Below are 12267 nucleotides of genomic sequence, written 5' to 3'. Positions count from 1 at the left end.
ACACAAATATTACAGCACACACATGCAATTCTAACATTTACCTCCAGCAAGGCTTTTTAAATCACCTAGCTACTTACTTTAAAAAGCCTTGCTGGAGGTAAATGTTAGTATTTCATGTGTGCGCTGTAATATTTTTGTTCTGTTGTATGGTCTTATGGCAGTACCATCTTTATGCATATTTTTTTTTTTAGGGTGTGCCCCCCAAATATCTTGTCGGTCCCTATCAGGATGCCAGGCACATGAACGCCAGAGGCTCCAATAGGTATCAAAAATAGGGTGGGCTTGGGGTGCTGAGAATGCGCTCTGAGCCCACCAGGTGTGTGAGAATAGCAAATGAATATTCCGTTCCTGCCCTTAATCACCTCTCAGGATTTATGGCTCTGAGATCTGTTTCCAGAGGTGGTGGCGGGTGCACTGTTTGCTCCACTGGTCGGGATCAGGAAGAACGTTCCTGGAGGTGACCCTGTGTTGCCCCAAAATGTTGGCTTCATTGATGTGACATTAAGAGTGTACATGTTTTCCCTGTGGTGTTTCATTGGTTTACACAGCACCAAATCATCAGATTCAATATACGAAATGTTACACTCAATATTTTCAACTCTCAAATAGATAGTTCTTGATTTTGCACAGTTATTCACCAAAAATATTAGAAATCAGCCTTTGTATGCCCTTGATTGCGATGGCTGGCAGCAAATTCTTTTATCATTTACAGGTCTTACCACTTATACATAATACTAATGTTGTATGACTTCGGTTAGTAGGTTTCTGCTATAACAAAAATATAGTTGATGGTTTCATTGATTCCGGGATCCTCATATGGTCTTGAGCCCAACTATATGCGCTTTGCAAGAGGAATTTGTATCTAGTCACCCCCCCCTTCATTAAATTATAAAGAAGCTGAGTCCTTCGGTCTTACCTCTATGTTTAAACACCACATGACAAGCCAGTGGTAACCTGAGATCTAATCTTTTAACATTTTTGGTCTTCCCTACACAACACATGTTAAATTCACAAAGTAGTAAATTAACTACGCCTCGAGCTCCACGGTTAGCAAAACTATTGCTTTTTACTATCTTACTTAGGAATGCTTAACCAGTGGCCCTAGGAATCCTCTTATGTGGCCCAGGACCTTATGGTTTGGGATGGCCGATTGGCAAGCCCAAACCATAGGTTGCCAAAATGCTATCCCAGAGCATCAGATTGGATGGAGCTGATGCAGGAGGAAGAAAGCAGCTGTGGAGGGAGCAGGAGTCGCATAAGTCAATGCTTCCTTTGTAGTGTCGACTCCTGTTCCAGGTAAAGTGCATTTGGTATCACTCCACCTGAGGCAGGAAGCTAACAGCTTAACTTTGATGGCAGAAGCTGAAAGACAAAAAAAAAAAAAAAAGTAACTTTATAAAACATCAGTTTTGCACTTTCACACGCAGTGCAACTGCAGCTTAGCTACACTAACCCATAGACTTCTATTATATAATGCAGATTTATCGCGCTTTCAGAAAGGGCACCACAAGATGTAATAGTGGGTAAACATCCAATGGGTATTGGTCCCATGGAAAATGATGATACCAATTGTTTAAAATCATTCATTATGCTATCCAAAATAAAAAAAATCAGAAATTCTGAAGCATTTTATTTCGGCCTTCAAACGCGTCATTGCCATGTTTACGACCTGACGCTACAAATGGTGACGAGTGACTCCATTGCTACAGCCATCCCTCAGCGCCGAGAGGCTTTCCCTTCTGTGGTTCCCTTGTGGATGTCCTCCCTGCAGCGCTCTGGTGGCTGTACACCTTACAGTTCCCTGCACAGATTCCCACTATGGTGTCTGGGTCAGCTGACTGAAAGCAGAATCCCACACACACGGTGGCTGGAGATGCTGCCAGCCCACCACCATCTCGGCTCTCTCCTTCCCTCGGACATCGCGTTGACTGCATCAGCTGCCGGATAACAGCTCCTCTTCCAGCGCACAATCCCCTATCATCTTTGGGGATCATACACAGTGTCAGCTCCTGCAGCCTCCCTGGCCAAAGAGAGGGACTCAGGACACTTCCACCCAGGTCTGTTCACCACCCTTGTTTAGCTGGCTGTAATATGCAACCTTTTACCATGTTATTTTTATTTATTTATTTTTCCTTACTTTATAGCAGGACATGGTGTAGGAAAAAAAATTCATGTGAGCAGTGCTTTGAAATCAGGTATATAGCGGTTTATTTTTATAAGGCACATACACAGGGGCAGCTTAAATTTATTAGGGGAGTGGGCAGGCACTGACAGCTGACAGGCAGGGAGGGGGGGGAGGACGACAGGAGAGCTCTGGCTGCTGAGCCCTGATACCATGTTCCGTTTACTTGCCTCCATCATCCAGAGCTCTCCTGTCTCTCTCCTGTCGTAATCCCCCCTCCCTGCATGTCAGCTGTGTCAGTGCCTGCCCCCTCCCCTACTCCCCTAATAAATGTAAGCTGCTCCTGTGTATGTGCCTTATAAAAATAAACCGCTATATACCCGATTTCAGAGCACTACTCGCATGATTTTTTTTTCCTACACCATGTCCTGCTATAAAGTAAGTGAATCAGGGATTCTCTCTTAAGACCCTCCAATGTTTTTGTAATATCTCAAAAACATCTAGTATTGACTGCAGCGTGTAGTGATCAATCTTTTTCATCATCTTTTTTGTGTCATTTTTTTGCTTATTCTACTTAGCTCTGTCTTTGTAACCTTGCCTCTTCAACCTAACTGTTGTTGTATACTTTACCTGAGAAAGGATTTTCAAAAAAAATAAGACACATTCATACCATTATTTTATTATAATAATGGGACTGTAAACATTAAACAGCCACAGCAATTTAGCTTTTTGTCCACAATTCACAATCGTTCCCATAAACTGCAAGACCCAAACATATTCTGGTAATATGCTAAAATAAAACTACATAAAAAGTATCAAATTTTTTTTTTTTTTTTTTTACAAGAGATAAAAAAAACACAACCTATTTCACAAAGCAAGGGAGACCTGCTTTTCAAGCTATGGGATTAATCCGATTAAAAAAAATATACATTTTAAGATTCCGGAAGGTAGGTTATGATCACAGCTTGTTACAAGTCTGAGAATCCCAATTTCTGAAGATCTGAACCACCTGAAACCCTCAGAAGTGGGAAATATAAACATTTAAATAATAGTTTAAAATAAAGTATTGACATAGTCGTCCTCTTCTAGCTCCTCTGGCATGATGCTATTGACAACATATACATATAAATATGATGGCTTTACAGTTCTCCTTTGTTGTGCAACTGCAAAAACAAACAAAAAACAAACATTAATGTTATATTTTGCGATTACCTTGAAACTACGGCTCAACTCTAAACTTCTCATCAAATACCAACTTTCCCAACTGTGTAATGTGCAAGAGACATGATGCAGAATTACTGCAGTTGTAAACCTTTGATTTACATAATAAACAGGTTATACTTTTCTGCTCTGTGCAATGGTTTTACCACCTATTCTGGTGTCCCCCGTCGGCAATCTCTGTTCCCTCTTCTCTGTGCACCACCAAAGGAAGCTGCTTTCTATGGGGGCACATCTGCAGGCTTGCTCCTGAGCCAGGCTGTGTGTGTTCATACGCGCGCACACACACAGTGTGGCTCTGCTCTCCCACTCAGTCCAATCCCCTCACAGTTAGAACACACCCAGGGAACACACTTAACCCCTTGATCGCCTCCTAGTGTTAACCTCTTCCCTGCCAGTGACATTTATACAGTAATCAGTGGCTATTTTTTAGCTCTGAACGCTGTATGGTCCCAAAAAAGTGTCAAAAGTGTCCGATTTGTAAATTACTAGTAAAAAAAAAAAAATGCCTAAAATCTATCCCCCTATAACTTTTGCGCAAACCACTGAATATACGCTTATTGCGATTTTTTTTACCAAAAATATGTAAAAATACATATTGGCTGAAATTGTTTTTTTAATTGGGATATTATAGCAAAAAGTTAAAAATTGTGTTTTTTTCAAAATTGTTGCTCTTTTGTTCATAGCGCAAAAAATTAAAAAACTGCAGAAGTGATCAAATACCAGCAAAAGAAAGCTCTATTTGTGGGAAAAAAATTATTTTGTTTGGGTACAGTGTCGCATGATGGCAAAATTGACAGTTAAAGCGACGCAGTGCCATATCTAAAAAATTGGGATTTTGTAACATAAAAAAATTGCACCGTAAAAGCCATTTCTCAGAGTCCGACAAACACAGTGCCTCCTTAATCTTGACCATTGGGTTATATCGCCTCTGCAGGAGTAGGACTAGGCAGAACAAAAAACACTTGGCTACGCCCATGGGCTGTCCTCAGTCAGTATATAACCCCTCCCTGCTCTAGGTATTCAGTTTAGTAGCAAGCAGTAATAGAAGTATCAAAAAGAGAGTATCCATAGAGGGGTGGGTGTTGTGTCCGTCGATTAACTCAGAGAAATAGGGTTTATGGCGAGTACAAAAATCCTATTTTCTCTTTCGTTCAACATAGCACCTCCTCATTCTTGACCATTGGGATGTCCAAAAGCAGTGCCAAAGAAAAATGAAGGGTGGGCAAAATAACCCAAGGCTAACCACAAGAGCCTTAACCAGTTCACAGGAGCCCCATCTGAAAAAAAAAGTTTAAAGAAAAAAACACCCGTCAAGAGGGAACCCCCCTCTTAAACAGCAGCCTGCAAAACCTTGTGGCCAAAAGAAGCATCCAAGTGGCCGCCTTGCAAACCTGTGATATTGATGCTTGATGACGGAAGGCCCAAAAAATACTAAACGCCTGAGTAGAATGAGCCGTCGAATCGCACGAACCACATCCAAGGTATGCAAAGCAAACTCCTTGGGATGAGCCGGCTTGGGACACAATGACGGCAACACAATGTGCTCATTCAAATGGAAGTCAGACAAGAATGAAGAACCACTTTATCCCTATGGAGTACTAAATAGGGACGACAGGATAAAGCCACCAACTCAGAAACCCTGTGGGCCGAGGTAATAGCCACCAGGAATGCTACTTTCTGGGACAATGTACGTAAGGTCCCAACAGACCTATCAGTACCTGCGTGGAACTTTTTGGAAAATAAGACAACAGTAAAGTTAGCCCTTTTTTTTTTCCTTTGTGAAAGATAATGTTATGCCGAGTAAATTGATACCCAACATGTCACGCTTCAAAATTGCACCCGCTCGTGGAATGGCAGCAAACTTTTACCCTTAAAAACATTCTACAGGTTGCATGTTTTGAGTTAGAGGAGGCCTGGGGCTAGAATTATGGCTCTTGCTCTACCGATCACGGCGATGCCTCACATGTGTGGTTTGAGCACCGTTTTCATATGCGGGTGCTAATCACGTATGCGTTTGCTTCTGTACGTGAGCTTGGTGGGACGGGCACATTTAATATATTTTACACTGTTCTTTTAAAAAAAATAATAATTGTGTCACTTTTATTCCCATTACAAGACATGTAAACATCCCTTGTGATTAAAAAAAATAATAAAAAAAAAGCATGACAGGACCTCTTAAATATGTGATCTGGGGTCAAAAAGATCTCAGATCTCATATTTACACTAAAATGCAATAAAAAATAAATAAAAAAATAATAAAAGGAAAAAGCTAGCTGCCATAACAACGATATTCCTCTTCAAAGTAACAACGTATAACAATGGTGGGTGGTTAAAGGACAGGGGAGTCCTCTACTGGGATCATGGTTGCTTTATTCAACCTGGAAACAGGAGGGTCCACCACTGGTGGGGTAGTCTACTTTTTTTAAAAGTGATTCTTCAAACCGGTAGCGTACTGAGAAATGTATGGGGACCACAAAAGGTGACTTAGGTTTACCTATAAGGAATGGGAACAACTAATTAAAATAAGGCAGATAAGGAAACACCCTTGGTGTGCGAGGTGACTTATGCGTACCAGAGGGCTTGTCAGCAGTTTCCAGATCAGTGTCAGTCAAAGTAGTAGTGCCAAAGATTGGTTTATAAAACGTCTCCATAGGAAAAAATGTTTCTTTTGTCACAAGCAAAAAACTGGGGTCCCACAGAGTGGGTGGGGTTATGGGAGAATGCAATGGGGGCATTTCCAGCAAAGCTTTTGCCAATATCCAATCACCTGATGGTAGCAAAATATAACCCATGGTCCATGACCTATGTTGTACGATAAAAGATTGTGCTGTGTTAGCCACTGACCAATGCAGAAAGGGATACCCATTATTGCCTTACTAAAGTTTTTTAATTATGCAAGCTTTTGAGGGGTCTTGGATCCCTTCTTTGAGCTTTATACAACTGTATACATTTCATAAAGCTTGGAGATCGATTTATTGTTGATGCAAGCTTTTTTAGGATGCCTTTAAATCTGTCAACCAATTAAAAATTTTTTTTTTTTACCTAAAACTTACAATGATTTTCCTTTCCTGCCTCATCCTCATGACAGATTTTGGCCCTGGTTTTCTATCACATATCTGTTTTTTTGGAGAACACTAGTACGGGGCAATGGGAAAGATTTTATTGGCTACTTAAGGGGCTGTCTGGGGTCGAGGGGCAGAGCTGTATGCTGATAGAATGAGCCAAAAAAGGAAAATTCAAATAAGTTTCTAAAAATATTTCTCCTAATAAAGAAGATCAATAAAAATGTACCAATGTATCTAAATGCTGTCTTACTGCCAATGTTTTTTATTATAAAATGTCTTAGCTAATACAATTACCTTGGTTAGGTGTCTTCATACACACTTCTTCCACTTATGTTTTCCTCTAAATCAAAAAATAAAACACAAAAGCATTAAACAAAAAAAAATTGTATATGGGTAGTTTGTAGAACACAGTTCCTTCTGTATTTTAATTTCGCTTCTACATTTTCCAAATTGAAAAAAAAAAAAAAAAAACATAAGGTAACTTTCTTTAAACAATTCAAATTGCTAGAACTATTTCTTAAATATATGAATACCCATTCACACCTCTCCAATTTGATATGTTGTGGGAATGTGTGCTTTACTGCATGTTATGTGCTTTAGAACATTGTTTTCAATGGCACCCCACCTCCAAAATGCTCTGAGGTGTGCTGCATTGAAAAGAATAGTGCATATCCAATTTTTGATCTGTTCTGGTGCACTGTCAACCTGGTCAAATAAATGGTCAGCCATCATGCAACCCACCAAGACGGACCAGTGACAATAGGCCCCAACACAAAATAAATGATAGAACATGTCCTAGCAAAATTAGATTTTCAAAAGCTGCAGAATCTATTCAATGATAATCTGTGCAACACTTCAAACTGTACAGACTATTAGCAGGCAAAAAACAAAATAATGTATATGATGTTTTGCATAGGACTGCATACAGGTAGAAGAGAAGCTGCTTGTGTTTTAAGAGTCTTTTTTTTTTTAAATAGAATCTTTTTTGTTCTGCAATGTGAAACAGTCCCTAGAAATCGAAGGCCCCTAAATGTCTAGATTGGGAAGGTGTCAGCTTGTACAACAAAGAGTAGTTAATGATTTACAGGTAGTTAGCTGATAAGAAAGTAGTGCAAGTGGTGTTTTACATTGCAAACATAACATTTGGAAATGTTTCCAACATATTTATTCCCACCGCACACATTCCTTCATTGTGGCTGTAGGTGTTGAGGGGTGCTGCAGCAATGATCGGCTGGAACAAAGTTAATCAATCAGAACAAGAGAATGTCACACCATGGATCTGAAGAACAGGTCCAAACCTTTTATTCAGCGACCACATCATTAAAACAGAAGGAACGTTTCGGAGCCTCGCAGGACCCCTTTATCATCAGGCATATGATCATGTTTCCCATAAGGATATATTTCAGACACACAACCATACCTTTTTCTTAGGTTTAGACAGGCTGATTCCAGAATCTGCTGACTCTACAACTGCTGCAGCCATACTTTCAGCTTTTTTCTTTCCCTCTTTGTTTTCCTTTTTCTCCTTAGTTTTTGTTTCTGAAAGGAAATGGCAATAGGTTTATAGATTCATTCTTTATTTTTTATTGTTTAACAAGTTTTACAAATGATACAAAGTGACACGTTATTATCACAGACAATTTAGGCAATACAGATGTACACAGTCATTGAAATATATTTACAGTTGGCATGATGAAAAACAAAAAGATTCTGTATCTGTCAGAGACATCCTTAGATCAGTAGTATGAGGCCATAGATAACCATTCCAATAGGGTCAATAGAGAACTAGATATAAATTGAGGAGTATTGCATAATTCAATTGTCTGTCAAAATAGAACTCTGTGCTTCGGAGCTATATTTTGAATCATCCCATGCCTGCCATATTTGTGAAAATTTTTGTATTGAATCATCAATTACGGCAGATAGATGTTCCATGCTATGTATGTCTGTTAAAATGGAAAGGGTTTGCATGAGAGTGGGAGGGGTGGCGGAGAGCCAGAGCCTGGGGATAATTCCCTTAGCAGCCAATAATATGTAGGACATCAGTTTTCGTTTGGATTTATGAATGCCTGGAAAGGGTAGACCTAATAAATAGTGCTTAGGATTCAGGGTGATATGGACCTCTAAATTTCTCTAGAAGTATTTGGATCTGAATCCAAAATTGGATGTTTTTTCCAGGGAAAGAGGATACTTTGGTGGTGAAGAAATGTCTGAATTGCAGGTAAGAGTATAGAGGTGTTGTTGGGATCTGATGAGGTTTTTGCAATTCTACGAAAGATGGTAGATGTCTCGTGGCTGGGTTGACAAGGTTTCTCAGCTGAAAAATTCCAGCCTGGGTCCAATGTGGCATTCGATCATAGGACAAGCTATCAGGGATGTCTGGGTTAAAGAGAACATTTATAAGCGGTGAGCATGGAGAAGCTAGGGAGTATCGGTTAAAACATCTTTTCCAAATTGCTAAAGTAAAGATCATTGGAGCCAGGCATAAACCTCTCAGCTGGGGCATGTGTTTGTCACTAGACAGCCAGAGCATGTAACATGGATGAACCGGTGAGGTAATGCTCATTTCAATTTTAGACCATCTGTTTGGGGCTTTTCTGTTAGTCCAGGAAGTGAGGATTCTGAGATGTGAGGCATAGTAATACTTAATAAAATCGGGGGCTCCTAAGCCTCCCCTGTTTTTATGTGCCATGACCACTGATCTGGCTACCCGATGGGAGGAATTGTTCCATATTAAGCGGAGACTTTTGAATTGCTTTCAATTGTGACATAGGTATAGCCACTGGGAGTGTCTCGAACAAATACAGTAGCTTAGGGAGTATTGACATTTTAAGAATGTTTACACGTCCCAAGAGGGACAGGGGAAGAGTGGTGCATTGTGTCAGAAGGCAATTTATTTCCTTAGGGAAGAAGGGAGGGAAGTTGGCCTGGTATAACGTGGAATATGATGCTGTGAGCTGTACTCCTGGGTACAAAGAGGAGCACCAATGGTAATTGCAATTTGGAGTATGATTTGTTCAGGGGGTGTAATATTAATGGGTAGGGCTTCCTTCTTGGCCGAGTTAATTTTGTAGCCTGAAATAGCACTAAAAGCCATGAGGGTGTTGTGAAGAGGAGGTAAAGATGTGTGTGGATGCGTGAGTGTCAGAAGAACATCATCTGCGAATAGGGATAATTTGTATTCCCTTTGCCTTAAATGTACTCCGGTAACATCTGGGCAATTGCGTATGGCAGTAGCCAGGGGTTCTAAGCTGAGAATAAATAGGGGTGACAGTGGGCAATCCTGTCTGGTTCCATTACTAAGGGAAAATGTTGGGGATAGATGGGATGCAAGTTTTACCTAAGAGGTGGGATGAGAATACAAGGAACGGAGGGCTTGAATAAAGGGTCCAGAGAATCCATATTTTGCCAGGATTGCAAACAAAGGGTCAACTGAGACGATCAAATGCTTTCTGAACATCTAGACTAAGTATTAAGGCGGGGGTTTTGGTTCTGGTTAGTAAATCTATGAGGTCTATCATACACCGGGTGTTGTCTCCTGCGTGCCTTGTTTGAATAAAACCCACCTGGTCTTTATGTATCAGTGACGGTAAGATTATCGAGTCTCCATTTGCTAATATTTTTGTAAGAATTTTATAGTCCGAGTTTAGTAAGGCGATTGGGCGGTGATTGTCAGGGATAGATAGGTCCTTGCCTGGTTTAGGGATAACTGCGACGTGTGCATGAAGAAACTGGGGATGGAGTAAGGTACCTTTGAGTAGGGAGGAGAATAAATTTAGCATATGTGGGGTTAGAATTGGGAGGAAGGTTTAATAGTAAGAACAGGAGAGTCCATCAGGGCCTGGAGCTTTATGTGAGGGAAGCGATTTGATCACCGCAGCAAATTCTTCACCGGGGATAGGTACATTAAGTGATGATCGTTGCTCAGTAGACAATTGTGGGAGCTGTAGTGATGCTATGAAGGAGTCAAACTTCTCTTGTGTAAACTGGGTCAATGGATCAGAACCTAGGCAGTTATATAATTTGTTGTAAAAGTCACCAAAGACTTTCGACATGGACTGGGGGCAATAAGTGGGAGTGCCATCAGGTTGTATTATATGATCAGGAATAGATAAGGAAGGGCGTGATTTTAGCTTATTAACTAGCATTCTATGTGGCTTGTCAGCGTATTCGTAGAACTTTTGTCTTGACCGCATCATGGCCTTAGAAATTCTACTCATCCCCAAAGCCCTGACTTGGTTTTGGATAGAGACCACTGTGCTGAGATGAGCTATGGAGGGAGAGTGGAGTAAATGCATCTCCGCTGAGCGTAGTTGAATTAGAAGGTCAGATCTTTGTTGAGATAATTCTCGTTTCTTGCGTGAGCTAGCAGAGATGCATTCATCTCTAAAAAAGGCCTTATGGGCCTCCAATAAGGTAGAGGACCTTAAACAGAAGCCTCATTTAGCTGAAGAAAATCCACAAGTTTCGATTGGAGTTGACTTTTGGTATCAAGGTTTCGCAAAAGGGACTCGTTAAGTCTCCAATGGCATGTCTTGGGTGAAGCAGAGTATATAGCTATACCTAATGTTATGGGGGCGTGGTCAGACCATGTAATGGGGCCTATTTCGGAAGCGACTACATGGGATAATAAAGGTGCGGTGAGTAGGAAGTGGTCTAGACGAGAATACATTTTATGTGGAGGAGAGTAGAAGGTATACTGCCTGTGTGTGGGGTGTTTCACCCTCCATGCATCAAATAGGTTGTACGAACGTTTAAGTTTTCGGAATGAGGGGGACAGTTTGTGGGTTTGGAGAGGAGTGGTGTTTGGGAAGAGAGCATGTCTGTCTTTTTTAGGAGACATGCACATGTTGAAATCGCCTCCAATTATTGTAAAGGGTTGAGGGGAGGTGTGTAGCTTCTCAGGAACCGTTGTGAGGAATCCTATCTACCCAGAATTAGGGGCGTGAACATTGACTAAGGTGAGGGGTGTGTTTTGGTGGACACAGTTCAGGAGGACATACCGACCATGGGGATCCAACTTTGAGGCAATAATTCTTAATGGGCATGAGTGTTTGATCAGAATGGCTACTCCTGCCTTCCCTGAAAGGTAGGAGGCCACAAAGGTATTAGGGAATAATTTAGAAGCGAATTTGAAAGAACCCCCCGGCCGGAAATGCATCTCCTGAACCATGACCACATCGGCCCCACAGGACTTAAATTCCTTCAGAGCTAACCAACATTTATGAATGGAATTCAAGCCCTTTACATTACAAGAAAAAATGTTCAAAGCCATGGAGCAGCACACAGAGTATGGGTATAACCAACCGTATTGTAAATGAACTAGAAAGTAACATGTGAGTATTTCTCATACAGTAAAATGACAGGAGATGCACATTTGGCAGAGTTGTATTGGAGCCTAAACAAAAAGAAAAAAACAGGTTACCTGACAGTAAAAAAGGAAAACAAAAAAAATAAAAACAAAATTTCAAAAAAGTGAGAAACTTGAAAAATTTAATTAAAAAAATAAAATAAAAAAATAAAAATCACATAAAAAAAAGTGAGTTGAAAGCCTGAAGGTGGAAAATCCTTCAGGGGACCTTGGCAGAACGCCATGGGCTGGTGGAGGAGCATGACATGGACAGGATGGATGGAACCGGTCCCGTCCCCTCAAGATATGGCAATAACGTAAACAGTTACCTTACTGTGGTGAGAAGAAAAAAAAAAAAAAAGGAGTGGATCAGAACAACCCTTTAACTTGGAAGGTAGACCATAGGTCAACATATAGAAACCTTCTGGGGAAACTTGACCATCTAAAACCAGAATAGGGAGAGCCCACCCTATAGAGGCCAGGGGACATCCATCAAAAGATCTGGAAAT

The 12267-nt window shown here is 40.7% G+C and overlaps 1 protein-coding gene across 1 annotated transcript in view; it reads right to left on the bottom strand.

Moving 5' to 3' along the window:
- Positions 1-2781: 2781 nt before the first annotated feature.
- Positions 2782-12267, bottom strand: part of TCOF1 (treacle ribosome biogenesis factor 1) — a gene marked incomplete in the record, with an annotated part of 159485 nt that continues 149999 nt past the window's right edge. Inside the window, 3 exon segments of the mRNA XM_077468300.1 lie at positions 2782-3285; positions 6703-6748; positions 7829-7947. Coding sequence (XP_077324426.1) covers positions 6737-6748; positions 7829-7947 — 131 coding nt within the window.

The sequence above is a fragment of the Lithobates pipiens genome, unplaced genomic scaffold (assembly GCF_037356315.1).
Source record: "Lithobates pipiens isolate NorthernLeopardFrog02 unplaced genomic scaffold, aLitPip1_a1.2 Scaffold_8, whole genome shotgun sequence".
NCBI lineage: Eukaryota > Metazoa > Chordata > Amphibia > Anura > Ranidae > Lithobates > Lithobates pipiens.
The sequence above is the reverse complement of the archived record's forward strand: the minus strand, read 5'-3'. Positions and strand labels throughout refer to the sequence as shown.